The 21,354-nt window shown below is 40.0% G+C and overlaps 1 protein-coding gene and 1 long non-coding RNA gene across 3 annotated transcripts; one reads left to right on the forward strand and one right to left on the reverse strand.

Annotated features, from left to right (window-relative positions):
* Nucleotides 1-104: 104 nt before the first annotated feature.
* Nucleotides 105-5,401, reverse strand: CNEP1R1 (CTD nuclear envelope phosphatase 1 regulatory subunit 1). 2 transcript variants are annotated; one of them, XM_048075386.2, is made up of 7 exons: nucleotides 5,262-5,365; nucleotides 4,399-4,659; nucleotides 3,345-3,416; nucleotides 2,234-2,307; nucleotides 1,795-1,904; nucleotides 1,623-1,677; nucleotides 105-1,381 (listed from the first exon to the last, which is right to left on the reverse strand). In XM_048075386.2, the coding sequence occupies exons 2-7, from the start codon at nucleotides 4,409-4,411 to the stop codon at nucleotides 1,340-1,342; spliced, it is 366 nt and encodes a 121-aa protein (XP_047931343.1). In that variant the 5' UTR covers nucleotides 4,412-4,659; nucleotides 5,262-5,365; the 3' UTR covers nucleotides 105-1,339. The 2 variants fall into 2 exon arrangements, with proteins under 2 accessions (XP_047931343.1, XP_047931342.1); XM_048075385.2 differs by lacking the exon at nucleotides 4,399-4,659 and having other exon boundaries at nucleotides 5,262-5,401.
* Nucleotides 5,402-5,507: 106 nt separating this feature from the next.
* LOC136791820 (uncharacterized) lies at nucleotides 5,508-20,995 on the forward strand. The gene is made up of 7 exons (XR_010834624.1): nucleotides 5,508-6,258; nucleotides 6,981-7,172; nucleotides 7,270-7,370; nucleotides 8,696-8,789; nucleotides 13,787-13,966; nucleotides 19,417-19,523; nucleotides 19,844-20,995. It is a non-coding gene; the product is annotated as an uncharacterized lncRNA (long non-coding RNA).
* Nucleotides 20,996-21,354: the final 359 nt, after the last annotated feature.

The following is a 21,354-nucleotide window of genomic DNA, read 5'->3' on the forward strand; positions in this document are numbered from 1 at the left end:
CCCGGGCTGCAGCCACCCCCCCCCCCCCCGCGCTGGGCGAAGCGGGCACGGGGCGCTGGGGCCGGGCGGTGCTCCGCGGCACGGTGCGTTAAGGAGGGCACAGCTCTTTGTACAAAGGGTTTATTTTATACACCTTTACCTACAAAATATACAGCAGTTACAAAGCACGGACGGGCAGAAGGATGAGAGGAAGAGCACAGATGATTTTTCATGTCACCACTGACAGAGTACTTCAACAGGCTGCCTTTAAAAGTCAGTCCAGCTTGGAGTTACTGAAGTTGCGACAGCTGTGCACTTTCAGTCAATTAAAAGAGTTCAAAACAATTAAAAAGGCACCTTAAACAACTTTTAGAACTCTTCACAGCCTAAGCTATTCGAAAAGTTACACTTTCCGCAGGTAACATCCACACCTTGTTTTTAACACTCTGAATAACACGTTGTTATTTTATTGTGGCACTGTTTGTGTTTTCTTCACCCAATCTGAAGCGACACATTTGGAATACTAGTTTCATATTCGGACTACCACCGCATAAAACCCACCCAGAATGGTCTTGTGAATTAAGATACAGTACAGTTTTACAATCACTTGGATGGTGCAAGCGTATTTAAGACAATTCTTAAAATGTTAAAACGTTAAAATAGCAGTGTTGTGACCAGATCAATCAATGAGCTGCATGTGACCACAATGAAAGTGGCTGGTGCACTATATATACACACAACTTGACAAATGTGATCCTCGATATATTTGTAAAGTTCTTAAATAGTAAGACCAGTTCTCTCCAGCACAAATGGACAGACTTTCTGCGAGCCTTTTAGCCAGTTCCAAAAAGTGACCAGGAGATAAGGACAGCTGTAATGAGTAAGTGTGCTAATAAAACATCACAGGAATGCTAAGTGTTCCTTTCAATACTGTTCATGAGAACAACAAAAAATCCATATAGCATGTATTTTTTTTCCTGAACATTAGTCTTAGTCTGCTATTTACAACAGCTTACAAAGACATAACATAAATGAGGTTTGATTTTCAAGTTCAACTTTATAACCAATTAACATACTCCTCCTGTATGTTCTGTTTTAGCTGAAGTAAAAAAAGTGACATTAATACTGAAAAAGAGGTAATCAGAAGTAGCAAAAGCACTGATATGATAACAAAGAATTTGGATAAATATTCAAGAAAGTAATATTGCACACCTTCACTGTCAACTGTGTAAGACTCTCACTCCTAGGCAGTGACAACCAGTCCTGTTTGGGTGGTTTTTTTTTTTACTGTCATACTACCTTAGAAAAAAGGTCATTTTTGGTTTCCATGGCAGTGGAAAAAACTGAAGGAAGACAGCCCTTATTGAACATGAGGCCTAGGTTTCAAAATTAATTTTCCAGTCTGCAAGACAGAAAAAAAATAAAGTTTAGATCCTGAAAGTTGAGCCTAACAATTGCACTTCAATTTTACAGGCTATGTTTAAAAAGACACATGAAATACTATGTGTTCTACATTCTTTACACACACCCACACAACTGGATACGGCGTATGTAAGTGCTGTGCAGAAAAAAAACCTTGCATGCCTTTTTGAATTATTGGCATCTTAAAAAAAGGGTTTAGGCAGTGAACCACCAACACTTACATCATCACAGGACATGTTATATTCTGCCAGAACGGTTCGACATCGGGCTGCTATACTGGGTGGAGTGTGTCAAGGAAAGCAACTAACGCTTGCACACGGTAAATGTTAGCATATGCTAATACCCTGACTAATAAGTAAAGCACTTAACTTGACAAACATGATCAAAGGATACATTGATGGTGCCACAACTCTTTTATGTATTCCAGCAAAGAACAAGCCTATTAGGGTAATACAGCTAATTGTGAAAAATGGGTGATTCCAAAGCGATGTGAAAAAGGACACCTAGGAAAGAAATCAGATTAGTCCTAGCATATACTTTCTTAAACCATACAGAAAGCTGCTATCTTGTTCAATGAATTCAAAAAACACTGCTCTTAGGCATTTCTACACACTCGTGAGCAATTCTTTAGATACAGATTCACGTAGTAGCATTTTGGCAGGCACTGTCCTAGGACATTCCACAACTAGCCCAGCCAGCTCGAAAGCTGAAAATGATCTCCCGGTGTCATGGGAGAACCACCTTTAGCCTTTTCCCTTTCAAGGCACTACAGCACTTAGCTGCAGCACCAAGCTACGAAGCAGATTAGCTTCAGGACTAACACAATCTTTACCTTTTGTGTCTCTGGGTCTATTAACCAGTTCCAAGCACCAGTTGCTGTGCAGACCGATACCACTATCAGAATCACTGATAAAAGAAAGAATGAGAGCCATAAGCAGTCTACGTCACCCCTATCGAAAAGCATTTATTTTTCAACAGTGGCTCTTAAGCATATTTTTTTGTGGGTGTAAAAGTATTGTCATTCAGTCTTCCTACATTTTAAATTAATTATATGTACTAAAAAGTTTCTGTATTCTGTACGGAATATATTTCTGTATTCTGTATTATGGAATAATATTTCTGTATTCTGTATTTCCGTATTTCTGTATGGAAACTTCAGAATCTTAGAACTAAAAAGCAGTATGTTTCTACCACGGACTACTGACCCCAAAATTGGCAGTATATCAAGGGAACGTTTTGCTTCCCTCACCCCCCTACTTCAAACTTTTCTGTTAGAACAGATGAGGACATATTCTGCCCTTAGTTCTTTCTGCTTCGAGCCTCACTGATTTAATTTCTTCACCTTCTTTTTTATAGGGACTATCTAACCCAATCATGGTTGGTTCCGGTAACTGAAGTGACTAACTAGGCAGTACAAGCCTTCAAAAAAACCCAACAATAACAGAAAAGAGAAAGCAACAAAACACAACCCAACAACAATCCAAAATAAAACGGGAAAAAAAGAAAAAAAAACAACAAATTCATGTCCCAACTCCTTCCAGAATAATTCAGCCTTGAGCACATTCTGTCTTGCCCCCTGGCTAGAATATTAGTTTTAAAAACATATCTGCCAGGACAACTGGCACTGTGAATATTGGATATAAACTCACTCCTTGAATTCATACATTTTTTTGATTTGTCACATTTGTGTTCAGGCAACAGTGGAAATTGTCATTGGAACCCACTACACGGTTTCTGAAGAACAATAACCAGGCAAACATTAAATTTTAACTGTAGGTTTACACATTACTGCCTTGTTGCAGAGTATACACATGCCACAGAAACCATAAAGGGACTGTAAGCACAGATTTTTGTTTGGGCAAGCACAAATCAGGGATACACGCTGGCAAATCTAAAATGCTTATAAAATAGAATCTTATTCATCCCTTGAATGTCAAACTTACTTCTCCAACGTCCTGTAGCTGGTTGCAAACATGCAATATATTCAGTAAGTCTTCTTTCAAAAGCTTTGAGATCTGAGAAGGATACACAGCAAGCATAATTAGATCTTCATCTATTTAGTCAAATTGTGATGTAAACGATCAAAGGAATTGACTTTTTCCCTGTGCACACCACTTTCTTAAACAGGCAGAGAAAACAACGCATTGATCATTCAGATGAAATAACAGTAAAGTCAGAGTAGCTCCACACAATTCTAGCAAAAATTTGTAATGATGAAGGCATACTAAATGCAAGAAACATTCCTGCTTATTGGAAAGAAAATCAATGTAGTAAAGAAACCCGAGTATTTTAGACAGCTTTTAAGAATACCTGGAGTTAGATTTAGAATACTTTAAAACAGCCCCTCCACGCAAATAAGAAGTAACATATTTTAGAATATTAAGTATATCAGGAAGCCAGTAAGTTCTGTTATCTATATATCAGTGAAAAAAGAAAAAGAGGTTGGCGATTTGCTACTTGTTCAAGGGGTTATTTGTAGCAGTGTGGCTTTGATGCCTTCATTTTGTAGGAACCTTTAATGCCATATGACAGAGAGAGAGAGATACAAATAATAATATAATCCCCACAGCAAACACTAGCTCACTGATCTTACTTCAGTTATTTTTTTCTTTAAATAGCTGTTTCTCCTTATCACCATCATTTTCCCGAGGTCATTTAAATTGCTGTTAAAAGATGAGCAGCACTTCAAATTTATACTTCTAATTTGTTTGAAAATCCTAGCCTACCACCCAACATTTGCCTACGAAGAGTGGTTTCACCTGCAGGCTAATTTAGATTCAAGCTTCTGTAAAACAAGGTCAATATTTAACAACGTTCCAGTCAAAAACAGAATTCTACCTGGAGTTAAATTTTTAATAGCATAAACACATAGGCTTTCAGCTGAAATGCTTCACTTAACACCACTCTGAAAATCCTCTCCTTCAACTTAAAACTACTGCTAAGTTATTTAAAGTGCCACCATAAAGCAATTAGAGAACAAGATTAGAAGAAACACACCTGCTATAATCATTACTAAAGCATTTTTTCAAATTTTAAGTTTACTCCCAGGAGGTTTAGAGGTGAATTCGTGGAGGGAGGTTACAGCACCTTGCCCTGAGCCGCAGCACAGCTAACTGCTCCTAATTGCTGCCAACATCCCGGTAGTTACGGTCAGTCCTCCGCCTCTCTTCTGGGGAAGCCAAGCCCATGCCAGCAATTACAGCTAATTAACTGTTCCCTGCAACTGGTCACCGAAGCCAGAAGACATCACAGGAGAACCTGTTCCAAAGAACAGCTTTCCTCAAAGAACTTTAAGGAACAGCACCCTGCAGGCACAAAGGCAGGTGATGGATAATCGTGTCCCCCCAAAACACTCAGAGAACGCAGACAGCGCTAAAATAACAGCGAGGATCCACAAAACCTTCGGGGAACGGGCACTTTAACGTCTTTATTTGTGGCTATTCGCGCTCTAGGAACCTCTCCCGAGAGCTGACGGCCGCGGCTCGTCCGGCCGTGGGAACGCGACCCTGACGACGCGGGGCTGCGCGGGTCGGCAACGCGCCTGCCTCGCCCCCGCCGAGCCTCAGCCCCTGCCGCCTTTCACACCCTACTTTTCTGTCAGGAAAACCTCCCGACCCGCGGCCGGGGACGCCGCGGCAGCACGGGCGAGGTTTACCCAGCCGAAATCCCCCCAGGCCTGTCATAGCGGGGGCCGGGAGGCAGCGCCCCCTGCCCGCGGCCCCGCTCCCCGCCGGGCCCCGAGAGCCCGACCCCAGCCGAGGGCAGGCGAGGCGCCGGCCCCGGGACGGGGGCCGAGGGGGGGGGCCGAGGCCTCCCGGCCGGCCCCGCAGCACGGTGGCAGCGCCCCCCGGGGCACTCACCCTCGGCCTGCTCCAGGGAGTTCATGGCGGCGGGCGGGCACCCGGCGGCCCCTCCGCGCCCCTCACGGCGCCGCTCCCCGCCTCAGCGCCCCTCCGCCGCCACCGGCCGCCCGGCCCGGCCCCGCCCCCCAACAATGCCGCGCCCTACTGGGCAGCCCCCCTCCCGCTCGCCACGCCCCATTCAGTAAGCGCGGCTCCCATTCGTCCGAGCGGGTACAAAAGGGGCGGGGCTCGGGGGGCTCGGTCAGAGAGAGGGGTCTGTGGGGAGGGCGAGGGGCTGCGCGGGGTGGTGGCGCCTCAGAGCGCCTCGCCTCGGGCTGCGGCCCCTGGACGGCGCCGGTGGCCGCGCTGCTCAGCCCCGGACACTGTGGCGCTGCGTGAGGCTGCTGCCAGAACGGGCGAGTGCCCCAAAGCAGCGCCTGGTGGCGTCCTGTGCTCCCTGTAGGCGCCCCTTTCACGCCAAGTTAGCAGCCCTGAGCCTTAGGTCCCTGCTGCTGCCTCCTGCTGTCCCGGCTGGGGTGCTCAGGTACCGGGCTGTTAGCTCTCCCTGAGCAACAGCGAGTTAAAGTTACAGAGGGGTTTGCGTATAGCGAGGTGCGCTGGGGCCGAGGATGTGCGCACTGCCCCCTGCTTTTAGGTAACAGGCACTGGAGGCTCGGCGCGCTGCCCCCCGGTTTTTAACTAGGTGGCACCGGAGGCTGGATGTGATGCTTTGTGGTGGCCCAGGGACGGAGCTGTGCGCCCCCAGGCTCCCCTCCGCAACACACGGAGCAGGCAGAGTTGGACCTGGCCCCAGGGAGCTCCCTCTGCCCGAACTCCAACGTGCTGCCCGCTGCTCTCTGCACAATGTGTATTTATTGAGCGGAGCCCGCTCATCATGACCCAACAACTCCCACCTCAGCACAGGTAGATATTTTACTGGCATCTCAGCGTGGTACTTGTTTCACTTAAGAAGGTGATCATCAAATACCATCAGATTTGACCAAAGCAAGCTATAGTAAGCTCACAGTTTTCTTTATTTATTAACAAATTGGTTTTGTGTGTGTTAAGCTTTGCTCAGAAGCCTCACACTACTGAAACCCGCCCTAGGAGCAGTTCCCCGGCAGCGCTGTTCCGACTTGCAGGGCGTGCAGCTGGGGACGGCAGTGGGGAGCTGGGGTTTGAGGGTGCGTGCCTCCCCTGGGGGCACGGGGCTCTGGGGCTGTGGGACGGGGCTGGCCGGGGAGCTGGCATCAGCAGCCACCGAGGTGCTACGGTGTAGGGGCTCTGGGGGCAGGAGGCATTGGTGCAAGTCCTGCCAAGGCCAGGATTTAGTGTCTAGGCTGTTTTTTTCAGCTGATTTGCACAGCTACAGAATTATGTTCCCTGTAGAAGCTACCAAATCTCTGGCCTTGCTTCTCTTCTTCCTGAATGCCAATGGCAATGGGTATTGAATGCAAGAGGAAAAAAAAAAGTGTGATGCTTGTGCATGCAGATGCTTCTCCGTGGTGCATTCTGTAGTGATAACTGACACTGTGCTACTCCCATCTGTTCCGCTCATAACAGCGTTTATAGGAATAGTCAGGGAAGTAGGACTGGCTGTAGGGCTGTTCTGAAGTTACTGGGGGAACCTGAAATAAAGGACAAATAATACAGGAATAATTGCACTGCAGAATTATTACTATTTATTACTAAAGAATGAATCTGCTGTTGAATTAATAGTCTTGGCTCTTTTCACAGATTCCAAAGAAAAGTTGAAGCATCAGTTTATTCTGAGAGTAATGGCTCAAGGCTGCAGTCAGTTGGGGTATAATTACTGACTGCTTACTGTGGGCAGCTGCAGCACTGCATTTTACAGGGGGCAGAGGAGACCTTGTGTTCTATTTGTTGAAGAATACTTATGCATTTTGTGAGGTGGTTGTTTCAAGTAAGGTGCGTAACAAGTCCTTGAAGCAGTGAAAGCAGTGCTCACAGAGGATTGCCCAAATCCTGGCACTAAGCAAGTTATGATTTGTCTTTGTCCATGTAGATCTTTGTCTTCTAAGATCTTCACTGAAATATGGAACAGTTTCAGGAAGGAAGGCTGAGAGCTCTCCTCCTCCAACGTGCTTTCTGGCTAGAGGACATGAGGTAGTAGAGTCTTGCAGACACTTAAATTCATCAGACACCAAAAAGTTTGATGCTACTCTGGATAATGGCGTGCTTGGAGAAATCCTTAAAGATTTCTAGCATCCTGAAAGTATCAGAAAGTTGTAATTTGCACCAGGGTATTTATACTTCTGTAAGCTTGTTCCTGTACAGATCTGCTGTTCTCTTTTATTTTGCTCTAGCTATTTACTTTGGAACAGATACAGATATTTTACAACTGATTTTGTTCAAGCTTTCATGATTTGTGACACAAATGCTGAACCTATACTGGGGGAAACGGTTCCAAGAACAATGAGATCCATGCCCCCTTGAGATAACTAAAGTCAATTGCAATTCCTTTATTTTTAATATTAAAACTTCTTGGGTGGTTCAAAATGCTTACATTTCCCTGATTTTTCCAAGTAGCTTACTCTCTCTTCTGTACAATTCCATTGACTGGAGTCTGGCTAAGGTAAATGAGACCAAACAGTAATTGTCATCATACTACAAGTATGGCTTGAATAAACCGCTTCTTAGGGTTGTGCATCTGTTAATAATTCTTGATGTTTTTCTTGCCGACACCTTAATCAAAGCCTTAATATTAACTCCTTGAGCAAAGGGTTTAGTATACATTTGGATTGCTTCATAATGCAGAGGCACTTGGAAGAAATATGCTTTGTCAGCCTAGAATAATATTTAAAGTATCTCTTTTTGAGGTGCAAGGGATGCATCTTTTTGAGTTTAGCATCTTTGGTATCTATTTCTGGTTCTCACAGCTGTACTTCGAGCATAATGTGAGAGCATCTGTTAGCAGCATCTGCTATCAGAGATAATTAGGATGGGTCACTTGTTTCTTACTTTGCGTGCATTTCCAGCCTTCTCCTGCACGTTTTCCTCTACACAGTCCCTTTTCTTGCTCATTTTTCTCTTGACAGTCCCTTCCTCTTGAGGCAACATGTGATTGCAGAGATACTATGTTAACACTTGGGGCTGTTAAAATTCAGTCTTTTTGAATTTACTGATCCTATATTTTTATAAATCAGTGTATCGTAGTAACTACCTCCCAAGCTTGGTGATTATTACCCTAATTTACATTTAGTGATAGGAGGATAGTGTTTACATGCTTTATATTCCTTCTGTAATTAGATTTTTGGAAGCTTAAAATCTTATCATGAAACTGTCTCTTTTTTTTTCCTTCCTTCCATGTCATTTTCCATGAGAAGTGTTATTTTTTCCACAGAACTACTTTTTTTTATAAGGAAATCCATATTCAGTATTTCTTGTTTTGGCCAAAAATAATCTGATCAGAATATTTTTTTTTTTCCCAGTGGGATTCTAGAAAACATTTTGAAGTTTTTCCTGGAAGAACAGCTTTATCAAGTAGCAGCACATCCAGTAGAAAAGAGAAGGCCCTTTGGACACGTAAGCAAAATCTACATGAATCACTCAATACATGTGTGTTATAAAAATGCGTGTCTTGATATAATAGAAGATTAATTTTTTTTTTTTAATTCTTAGAATTGTAGTTTGATACTTGTTCTGCCACATTGAACACAAGATAAGTTTTGGTTTGAGATACTAAACGATGTTTGAATTTCAGTTGTCTATAAAGCTAATTCATCTTCCACTCTTTTTTCTGGAACAGAGGTGTGTAAGGTTTTTATGTACTTTTAGGTAATTAGGACAGTAGAGGTAAAACTCCCTTTCTTATCCCCTATAGTGCTTCAGAAATCAGGCTTCTTACATCCAAGATAACTTTTAAGTTTATCGTTCCTCTTAAAACATATTATAGCTGTCTAAAAGCATGTTGCACAAGTTCTGTGCTCTCATTAGCACAGTGTTTAATTAAACTATGGTGGCTCTTTGTTGCTGTTTGTCTTCAATATTTAATCACCAAAGTTTCTTGATTTTCAGCCCAGTCACAGGCCCATGTGGATTCCATGTCTTCTGGAGTAAATAATACGTAACAGAATTGTTGATATGAAAGAGTTTATGAAAAACGCGGCTCTTTGGTTATTAGGCATATAACATCAAGTTGAAAAAAACTCCCTCAGCAACTTCTTGTTTGCTTTTTTGTCATGTTTTTGTACCATAACAGAATGTCTGTTCAGTCCTGAATAGCATGTATTCAACTTTTCCAGTTCCTAGTCCTTCCCATTTAATTCCCAAGTAGTATTTTTTCAGTCTCTTATTGCTCATGATCTCCCATGGTTTTGTATTCGGTTTTCAAAAAACAAACCAAAAAATCCTACCTGACAGGGAAGCCGTGCATTTATCTGCTTTTTCTTTGTTTTGAGGGGTACTTTAGTTCTTCAAATGTTGTTCCACATAGGATAATACTGAGTGGCAAAGTTGTGTTTTTATTGACTTTCAATTTTGAAGGGTGTGTTTAGAATAAGGGTAATGCATTTAACAACCTTAGATTTATGGCCAAGATACTGCACCATAACAACAATGGCTCATAGGAAAACCAAACTATTGTTAATGAAGCGGGGAATCTGGGACTGAAAGCAGAAGTAGATTCTTAACTTTTGGGTACAGAAGTTTCATATTCTTGCTCTTGGTAGACCAGCCTGCTGCGAGGTGGTGAGGCTGTTGTTCCCATCTGCCTGATGGTTCCCTGCGGGTAGCTATGTCCTCATCTCCCTCCCCAGTTGGCAGCTGCCACTGAGCAGCGTAGCCCAAAGGTATTAAGAGCAGCTGTGGTGGGTGCAGAGCACCACAGGACAGGCAGCGGTGCAGTTTCAGCTGTGTTCATATGGCTGACAGCACCCTGAGCGCTGGCACCTGATCACTTGCTTGAGCTCGTCTGCGCGTAGTCTGCCTTGTGCTAGGCACAGGAGTAGGAGGTTTGTTAGCTTTTGAAATGGTGAGCCGTATACCCTGGGGGTTTGCCGGGGTATGCTATATTGCTTACCATTTCCCAACTACATTTTTGGGAACTTTTTTATTCAGCTTCAGATTCTATTTGTAGCAGCTGCTTTGAGGGTTGTTTGCATTCAGCCATCTGCTTGTCCTGTACTCCTAATATTTGAAGCTACTTTTGCAAAACGGATTCATTCTAAGCATAGGTTCTGTCTATTAAAAGCAAAAGCAAACAAAATAACCAAAACCATACAAGTCTGGTTATTGTTCATTGTCTCTTGCGTTGCTCTTTCCCTTACCTGCTTCCAAAAGAGCATGTTCTGGAAGAACGTGATGATTGCTCTGTAAAGTGAACTTTCATTGCTCTTCTCTATCAATTTGCAGTTATAGTAGAGAAGTGGGAGATAATCTCTTCTGAGGCTTTTGGTTGAACATTTTTTCTTATAAAGATATAATGTTCCTAGACGGAATATGGAAACTGGATAGATTCTTTGCCTTTAATTATTTGTGCTCAGTTAAGTTATCAAGCCTTTTTTTAAAAAAAAAAAAAAAAAAAAGACCAACAAAAACCACCACCACCACATTCACATTTGCTTGTGTTAAGACATGCATTAGATCATCTCCACCATCTTCTGTATGTCACTTGTCCTAGAACATGGGATCTTTGGGAAGTCCAACAATTAGTACAAACAGAGCACAGCATATCCCAGCTCTATTTTGGAGAATCCTCATAACTACTGCAATGTAAACATGAAAAGACGAAAAAACAGAAAGACATCTTTTTTTTTTTTTTTTACACAAGGCTGTGCCTGTGGACAACATCTCGTGGTACAGGCTGAAGTAAGCCAGTATGTATGATTTGGGGTCTTACAGCAAGTTAAGAAAGCAGCTTTTCAGTCAGGTCAAGCATAGACACTAATTCAAAAAACATACGTAATTTAGAGCATACAAATGGTGTGCAAGTGCCACATCTTATTTTGGGAAGCAAATAGAGGGAAACATTAACAGTCACTTGAGATCCTTCAGGTTGCTGATGCTTAATGAAGGTGCTTTCTCTTGTAAACTGTTCAGTACCTCTTTACTCAAGGGAAAATAAATGAAGCAAAAACTTTGGAAAGATACTGTGTAAGCAGAATTCTTGGTTTAAATGTCCCCTTGGGGTTGCGTTCTTTTGCAATGATTGATGTCAGTGTACTGTTCTTTAGGCTTTTGTTAAACAACTTCAGGAGGAACAGACTGAACTACCTTATAGTGTATCATCAGGCAGTCAATAGTTTGGGTAAACATGACCTTTTCACTTCTCCTTAGAGTTTATTAATTAATAAACCTATATTAATTGTAGTACTCATTTGGGAGTGTAAAATAAGGTGTAATAAACAGGGAAGGAAAATGTTTTGTCCCTTGAAGCCTATCAAGTTCCAGGCTCTGCTCTTCAGAGGCTGAATTCCAGGGCACTGACTGTCTCTTATGGGTGCCTGGCTGCTGAGTTCTCATTAAGTTTGAGAGCAAAGCGTGAATGTTCTTCAGCTGGTCTTGATGGTGCTTTTGAGCTTTTGTAGTGATTTGAATTGCCAGCTTCTGTGGTGTACAAGCTTGATTCTAGATACCTAATTTTTTGAAATGCTTATATTATTCCATGTTATGATTTGTTTCAGGAGCAAACAGGGCTTTTTTTTTTTCCCTCCCTTCCTTTTCTAAAACGTGCATTCTCTATCTATTCTGGAATCATCCTGCCGTTTTTGAGGATTTTGTAATTTTAGTTGCCCATTTCCTTAAATGATTTTTTTCTTTCCGTAAGTGGTCAAAAACTGACTCTCAACTTAAAATTCAAAACCTAGCTGTATGGAAAACAGCATAATCAAACTACCTGGAAATTATTATTTTCTAACTTTTTGGGTTTCATAGCTTATACTTAAATAAGTTTGAAGAAAAGTGCTCAAGGTTTTCACCCCTTCTATCTCAGATTAGGCTATGATTATGAGTAAATTTCATGTGATTAGTTTGATATTCACGCAGTTTAGAAAAATGTTGAAATGGGATTAAATGGTGTGGTCCTTTAAGAACATTTGTGGCTATAGTGACTCTTGTAGGAAGGTAACAATGAGGCTTTTTTAATGAACTACTAGGGAGTTACTTAAAAGAATATATGAGAGATGCACAGCTTGACAGGAATATTATTGTACTGAGTACAAAACTAACTTGCATTTGACCTGATTTTAACAGGTTGGCCTTCCATTTGCAACTTGAACTCTAACCTGTGATGAAAAGTATTTTTCTTGTGACTTTACATCTTTACATGGGTTTTCTCAAATCAAACTGTCATTCAAAATTTAACTTTAAATGAAAGAATAGCCGTAGGAAATTAAATACCTGTTCAATTTTTGACTATTACATTCTGTAACACTATGGACAAATAACTATCAATTACTGCTCTTCATTGTCCAATCTACAGGATAGAAATAAAAATACATAATGTAAAAAATTGGCATATAATATAAAGCTTTATTTTGCCCATTCTTCATCTTGTCTGTTTACCAAAGCATTTTAGTTTACTTATGGTCTGAAGTACAATAATGGTTTTCAAAATAGGATACTTTATTTTCAAGATCAAAAGGACTGTACTAAGATATGTACTCCCCCTAGCAGCTTAACTGGGTAGTCCACAGATGCCTGATGTATGAAGTGTATCGGAGCAGTCTCCCTTGCCAAAATATTTTCTCTTGAAGTACAGCTAATGACTATTCTGCTTGTTTTAAGTCTTCCAATTTTAACAAAGTCTTTGGATTTTGTAAGCTACCATCGTTGAAAGTTATCCTCTAAAGAAAGGGTAAAGCATTTAAAATCCTGAGTTAAAACATTGTGCCAGGCTTATGTGCCTTTTACCCTTCGAGGAAGGCACAAAATAGATTTCAAAAACATCATTTTATTAGCCTGGTCTATATGTAATGAAAGGATGCTTTATTTCCTCATACTCCTCCTAGAGTACTTATGTTAAAAGGTATCCAGAGGAGATAACTGGAGATGCTAGGAGTAGAAGAACACGCAGAATAGTGGAGAAAGAAGCAACTAGGTGGTTATGCAAAATCAAAGTTGGAGTTACTATGAGTTTGTGTGAGTTGCAGGGACCAGGTTCTGTAATTGGTGCTGTTACCACGTCTTATCTTCAGCAAGACGAACTGGGCAAATGCTTTCTTTTCTTAGTCTCTTTCTGCCTCCCCTTGGAGTAAGATTTGAGTCCCAGCATCATACTGGAACCAAGTTGGGGAGAGAATGGGACAAAAATAATCCTCTGTGGGTTGGAATAGATGAATGGTCTGTTCCCAAGAGTTTAATTCTCAGAACTCTGCAACCAACTTTAACCATGTTTCTTGTGCCTTCTTGCATGTCTGTAACAAATTCCCTCAGGGAAAAAAGGGAAAGGGGAGGGGAACAAGACCCATGCTTCAAAGAACTATTTTTATCATATTTTTGGCAGTATTGAATGACAAAATAGTGATGTTCTAATATGGTTTTGCAGTCTGCTGTTACTTAATTGATTTTTCACTTGGTTGCAGATGATGACTGCAGCAGGGATGATTGTAAAGAGAAGCTATACCTGCGGTTTTACCAACAGATGCAGAAAGAATATGATGGAGAGAGACCTGACTGTGTCATTGTTGCCATCAGCAAGGAGCAAAAGTAGTTTCTATTACAATCTTTCAGCTAATTCTCTTACAGAAACGATAGCTACATAGGTAAGTGTTACCCAATTTAGAAAGGTGTAACCTTGCAAATTATGTAGATAATACTTGAAGAGCATGCTTATTTAATGTTTCTGAATCTCCTAAATATTTCTAGTTGGTAATAAAATTTCTTACGCCTCTCATGGGCTTTCGAGTATGACAACAATGAAGAACAGGTATAGGTTCTTAAACAAAAACCGAACACATTCAGTGTCTTATTGGATTAAAATCAGACTTAGAACAACAACAACAAAATAATTATTAAGAATTAAAGAGGCCACCTTGAAACTTTTTTTTAAGATTTTCTTCAGGGGAATATGCTAGAGGCATAGACGATCAGGTACAATACTGTGGTTTTATGGTGGAAGTAATAAACAAGTGAGTTTTCACACAAGCATTCCAAGAAGTTAAAAATGTTGCATTTATATTTTTGAAAAGTCAAAAGCAGCCCTTTCATTTGTAATCATTCTTCAAGGTTCTATCAAAACTAAGTTTAGCTTGGTTTAGAGATATTGCTTAAAGTAGTCCCCATTCAGAACTGCACTTTAAATTTCTTTCAACCCATTAAAATTTTAAGCACTGATTCACTGCACTTAGTAACAAAATTTGACCTAGTTAAAATGAGACAGCTTTGAAACAGTTCACTGAATTAATTTCTAATAATTCATAATACATGGAGTGATTAAACATCTGTCCTGGTTTCCTTCTTCCTAAATGGCATGACATGCGTGCAACATGATATAGTCAGTATGTCAGATAGAGTAAGTAATGGTAGGAAGTTGCATAGAAATTAATTGAAATTTCTTTCTTGCATTGATTCTATGTAAATTAATCAAAATAAAATCCAATTTATTTTTTTTGTCTGTTTTAGAACTCTATTGTAGATTTAAATTTTGCATCATTTTTAGAATCAAGATCACAGTAGTAAAAACGCGTTTTCTCTTAACTACCCTGTTCTACAGTTAGGGAAAAATATTCTGAGTATAAGAAAAATCTGTGATAATACTATTTCTATTTCAAGTTTAGGCATTTGTGAAAGTTTGTATGGAATTGGGAATCTATCTTAAATTCAACTGTAGATCATGAGTGGCCAGTAATGTTTTGGCAGTGGGAAGGAGAAAATACAACTTTTCATGTATATTTCCAATGAAGTTCATATACCCGTGCAGCTACGGGTGGGTTATGTCAGTGCTGAACTGGAGGTTTAAAAAAATCTCACTCAGTTTTATTACACACAGACTTAACAGCTATATTTTTCTATCTTTTTGCAAATGTGTGAAGTAGATGAAAACATAAGTTTGATAAAACCAGCATGCTCTCTTCTCTGCAGTAAATCATAATATGCCTGTGGAAAATGCACTGGCTATCGTAGTTAAAGCATTTGGGAATATATTTGCTGAGCGTGAGCAACAGGAGTATACCAAGATCTCACATAAGGCAGCTGATCTGGTGGATGGCTATCTAGCACAGAAGCTGTGTGACAGTTAGCGTGCCTCTGGGCATTAGATGTTTTTCTGTTAATTGAGGAAAGATACTTGAATCTTTCTTGGAGGAGTTGAGCTCAGTAAGTGACTATGCAAAAAACAGGAAAGGTATGATTGAAAGTATTCACTTTTTTTCCCCTGAAATACCACTTCAAGCTTCTTTTAAATCTGATATAAAGAAAGCCTGGGTACATTCCATGTCAGTAATCTGTAAATAAAGGAAAGCAGTAAAGATCAAAAGCGTATGTATAAAATGCCAGTGTGTGGGCATGTACATATTCATGGGCATGTACATCCTGAAGTAGGATGTATATGTTTCTTCACATATCTGGAAACACTATAAGGACATACACAGACACCCTCGCTGGCAATTGCTCTTTCACAGGGCATGGTTGCAAGTATTTGATCATCTGCTACTGCTGTCGTGTTTAACACTGTATGCACATAAATGCATTTAAGCTAGTGATGTCCAGCAGTCTGTTAAGCAACTCTTGATTTAAGAGTTCAGGAATTTAATAGTGTGTATATTTTATTGACAAAGTTTAAAATCTAGCAGAACATGTCTAAAAGATAAAAATGAAACCAGCTACATCACCCATAAATTAGAGACATAAAATATCTGTGCTATTTTTATCTTAGGAGCTATTCTATGGAAACATCTTGGATCCCCTTGTGACAAGGGAATAGTGAGATTCTTACAAGTTTCTACTTGTGCTATTAATGTATTTTGAAGAATTTCTTTCCTCTTCATTTAAACTAGGCTGTGTTGAACAAACTGATCCTTCAGCTGAAGCTGATGACACGATCATCAACTTAAACAAACTGCCATCTCTTCCACTGCCAAGCAGGAAAGCTCTCTTAGGCCGGTCACCCCTTCCTCAGGTTAAACCTGCACTACTGGGCAATAGGCCGTTAGGGGGTGGTCTTCCAACACCATTTCAAAGTATTTTGTTCTGTTTTCACATCTGACTTCATTGCTTGCCACAGTATGTTTGCTCGTAAAAGTAGAACAATACATAGTAGATATTATGTGAATTACATCAAGTAGGTAGGTGGGACTTGAAAAAATCTGAACTTGCAAATATTTAGCAGTGATCAAATAACAGTTGAAAGACTGGAACTCAGCAACAGTATTTTCAGAGCAAACTTTATATGAAAGGATAGGAGAGTAGGGGAGTATACTGTTCTTCATCTAAAAATGAATTCGTTCCAACGTTATAAAAGCATAGGAATATAAAGCCTATCTTTTATGTCCTTAGTCTGAAATCAGATTCAACTACTGTCCTTGCATCTGTTTGAAGTTGGTATGGGTTGAGGTGAACACCTGGCTATTTTAGAAAGGCTTTTTTTCTTCCCCCGTTGTGAACTTTCCCGTTCACAAAGCTTTCTTTTTTAGTTACCAAGTTGGTTGCAATTCTTTTGAGTTATTGAAGCTCATTGAAAACCGAAAGGGTGGCAGAAACAGTGAGGGCGGTTCAGGTTTTAAACATGAATATTCCTAGATGCATAGGATTAGGGTACGGTGCTTCGTCAATTAAATACTGCTTTCATGATTGAAACAAATAGGCAAATCAGTTTTAAAAAAGTGTGAAATCTGCTTAATTGGACTATTTTCTTTTATCAAATGGTAGTGTGGAAAGAACCTGCATGTACACTCTTGACAGCTATTGGTGTTAGTGCTGAGTCTGGTTCCTTGGCATGAACACTAGGCACAAACTGAACTGAGACTCGTGACCTACATTATGGTCATGGATTAAAACCTTGCTTAGAACAAGCCTTAGATGTCATCTAAAATGTTTGTCACGAACCATCAGTCAGAAATAGAATCTGGCTTTAACTTTCCATGACAATTGTATTTAATTTGTCAGTTTGTGTTTTAACTTGTGTGTGCAAGGTTAACATCAGTATCGGGGCAAGACTCGCTTTGTAGTAGCTCATGCTAAGTTTAGTAACGCTGGAGGCCAGTGAGCTCTGTGTTGTTAAATACATCCAGGAAGGCTTTGTTGCAGCTCAGTGGTTGTACGTCTTTTAAAGTAGGACACTATGAATGATAACAGCTACCGCATTCGTCACTTGGTGTGTGGTGAAGCTGCTTCATCTGCCATGCTGCTTTCTGTACGCTTCAGGCAGGTAGTGGGCCTTGCTTAAGCTCAGTGTTTTCATGTACTCGTAGGTAAGAGCACTTTTTTAAAAGAACAAAACCCAGTTTCCAAATGGGACCCTCAGATGTGGAGGGTAAACCTCCACCTCTTTTAGCACCTGCTAAGGGGTTTGAGCCTCTGGGATATTCTCCACATCCACCTGCAGAATGGGCTCTGCTTGGAGAAACCCAGCCGTGTGCTGACACCACCTCTGTGGCTATTTGTGCTGATAACCATGCATCACGTCTAGCTCAAACCTTCCTGATGCTGACAGCTGTACATCCAGTCTGGTGAAAGAACTTAACTTCAATAAAACTGAAAGCAATGGCCTGCCTTCTTTAAGCCACTCTCAGCTCAAAGGATACTGTTTCTGTATTGAATGTTTTAGAAAGCAGTTTGTAATTATTTCAAGTTCAGTGGATTTCTTTGGCTTTTTTCTTAATAACCAGGATGTTTACCTCAGATGTCTGTGTAGCTGTTACTATTAGAATATATAAAAACACACTGGTGCTATTCTCTGGTCATGAAATGGAAATGGATGTTTTTACAGCTTATTAGGCATGTGGTGCAATGGAGCTACCTGAGTGTGCGGTAGCTGTGAGCTGACAGAAACTGAAAGGGGTTCTCAGAAGAGCAGAAGATCATTAGAGGAATTGTTTTTTCTCTTTTTCTTCAAAGCTCTTCCTCTTGGTATGGGTTGAGTCTTTCAAGAGTATGGCTTGACTGCTGATCAACTGGCGTGTCAGCAGAGTCTTGAGAAAAGGTTAATAATCATGGGAATGTGCAGTAGGAACTTTACTCCTCCCTGCAGTGCCTCACAGGAAGGATGTCATGTTGGGTTGTCAGAGACCTACAGGAGCGAGTAGGGGGTAGAGTAGATAAGTCTGTTCCAATAGGTAAGGTCTAATAGCTTGAAGGCCTTCTAAGACTGTAGGTGTCATTTGTTTGCAATCAAACTCTTAGGGCATTGCTGAAAGGACCCTTAGAGGCCTAGCTGAAAATAAGGTACTGCTTGGTGTTTTCAGTAAGTGTGATGGGATGGAATAGAGAGCATATTTAGTCCTGACACTGTCAGTTTGTGAGAACAGAATTAAAACAAACAAAAAACCTTGTTGAACATCTGAACTAAGGAATTGTAAAATATCAATAGCAATTTCATATACCCAGAAGGGTAAACATGCGCAATATATTTACATATAAGATGATATGTGAATGAACTGATGTAATGCTGAAAAAAAAAAGAGCATCTCGTTTCCAGCTTGGTACATAACAGTTTGAGAGGAGTGTAGCCGGCTCGGTGCCTTTCTCCACAGCATTTTTTTTTTTAACTGCCCTATGAGGAATAGTTGAAGAAGCTAATTTTACTCAAACCTAGGAAAGAGAAAAGGGAAAAGAAAAATGATAGTAAAAGTTAATTATGTAAAAGTTTCTAAAGAAAACAACTTTCTTCCGTGTCCATTGTAGGTATAATAATAAATAAATGGTTTAATTTGTAATAAAGATTTAGGTTAGGATTAGACAATATCAGCTGGAGGAGAATATTATCTTTGCAGTGGGCCCTCACCTTACTCGTGTATGCAGAATACTTACAAGAATATTGGACTGCGTTTTACATCGAAATGAGCAGTTTGATGTTAGATTACGTATTTGGGGACTTGGAACAATCAAAAGTTTATAGCAAGTCATTAGTTTTGATACTACAGTAAAATGGAAATGTCAATTAGCCTTTCACTGATTGAAGAGAGAGTTGATTTTCAGATAAAAATAGATGTGGGGAAGGTGACCAGATAAATAAACCACAAACTGTCTTACAGTATTTGTTTTTACTTTTTCACAGGTATTCACATTAAACCAGTGCAGCACCAACAGGAAGCTAAACTGAAGTCTTTACTTAACTAAGAAGGTACCACTGACACAACTGGCCATAGTGGAAGTCCTGTTACTGTGAGTACATTCACCTTCTGTTGCACTCCATCCCATGACAATTTCTGAAAATTTAAGAAGGCTTTTTCATTAAAACCATTGTTCATGAGTGTCAGTGTCGTAGCTACATAATTTTAAAGTAGAAGCTGTTAAACAGTCACAAAATAAGGTTGCCTACCTTACGTAGTTGTCATCAGTTTCATTTTGTGGTTGAACTTCATCTGACTTATTCAAGTTCAGATGTGCAGGTCCAGTCAGATGTTGTTTTCAGGATATAGTAGAGCATGGATGGAATTTCTTTGAATGTGTGAGGTTGATTTTTTTTTTTTGTATTTTCTTAGAGAGAGATGAAGATGAAAAGACTGACTTTAGCCTCAACTAAAGTTGCTGGTGTTGTTCTCTCATAACTAACAGCTTTGAAAAAGTTTTAAATTCATGTCTTTAATTTGCTTGAAAATGATTTGTTGTATTTTCATTTCTTTTTACTTCCATTGTATCTTGAAGTTGTAACAGTGGAAAAAAAATAAGGAAAATATTGAAATAACTGTAGTTAAAAAAGCCATTTAGTTATGAGGTATCACCTTAATATGTAGTTACCTACAGGCCAGTCAAATACCAGGTTTGAAAAATATTTAATAGCCATTCTACTGAAACATCAAGTATACTTGGATTTAATACATGAAAAATAAACAGCAGCTACTCTCCAAAAGTTTTTAATATCAAGGTTAAATTATTGACTACAGCTTGCACGTAAGGAAGCAATGCCAGAAACAGTCACCTTGAAGCACTATATGGATGTTTCTAACTTCTAAAAGAGAAAATTTACTTGCATAGAGAAAATCGTACATTCGGTAACCAAAAATAACTTCTGTAATTGCACTAAATACATCACAGATGTTACTTGCAACCATAATAACTTTTCTTGGTAGTTCTCAAGATAACAAATTTCTGCTTATAGTGAATAGTGAAGAACTGAGTAATGTGTGTGCTTATCAGTATATCAGAGTAATGACTTTTTTTGTCTTTGCAAAACAGGATAATGCTTTTTCCACTGTGTTTTCTGTAGCACTTCACCATCTAAAAGGTTACACGGTGACTTCAGTGTTATGTTTTTCAGATGGTGCTTGCTTGATTTGCTCTATCATAATGTATGCTGACAGATGAGTTTTCATTATTGAATTTGCTCATTATATGAATTAAATCAATTCATAAATTTAATTTTGCTGAGAAACAATACCAATATAGATTTTAATTGAGCAAAATTTCCCTGCAGTGCAAGCTGTGGAAAATAGCCCTCTGCTTGAGAACAAAGTGGTGTCTCTCTGCAAGGCCTGCCAGCTTATTTTTGTCTTGCAGCTTTTTTCGCTCATTGAATGGGTTAGCTAAAACCATCAGGAACTAGCTGTCAGCCCAAGAGTGTGTAAGCCTATAACTTATTCTTTGTCAAGGCTCCCTCTAATATTGGTTTTTAAATATGTAAATATGACTTCTGTGGCAGTGTGATAGTCCAATGGCAGTGTCCTCTTTGGGTAGCTAGCTAACCTCAGAATTATTATAGCCCACCTACCCAGGCGTTTATTTAGCTGTTGGTAGTACATCGTCTGAGGACTGTGAGCACTTACAAATTACCCTGCCGGTGTCCATACGAGTAGGAGAGTGCAGGAGGCTTTCCCATGGGGACCTGGGAGCTTGTTTCAGAGCCTGGAATTGAACTAATTCTCCTGAGCCCCATAGTAGGTCCTTAATCACAAAATCATTCCCCACTTGCCTCAAAGGGATTAAATGTAATAACTTGTATCATTTAAGTTTTTTCTTTTCCTTTTTTTTTTTTTTTTTTTTTTTTTTTTTTTTT

This window comes from Anser cygnoides, chromosome 12 (assembly GCF_040182565.1).
Source record: "Anser cygnoides isolate HZ-2024a breed goose chromosome 12, Taihu_goose_T2T_genome, whole genome shotgun sequence".
In the NCBI taxonomy this organism is placed as follows: Eukaryota; Metazoa; Chordata; class Aves; order Anseriformes; family Anatidae; genus Anser; species Anser cygnoides.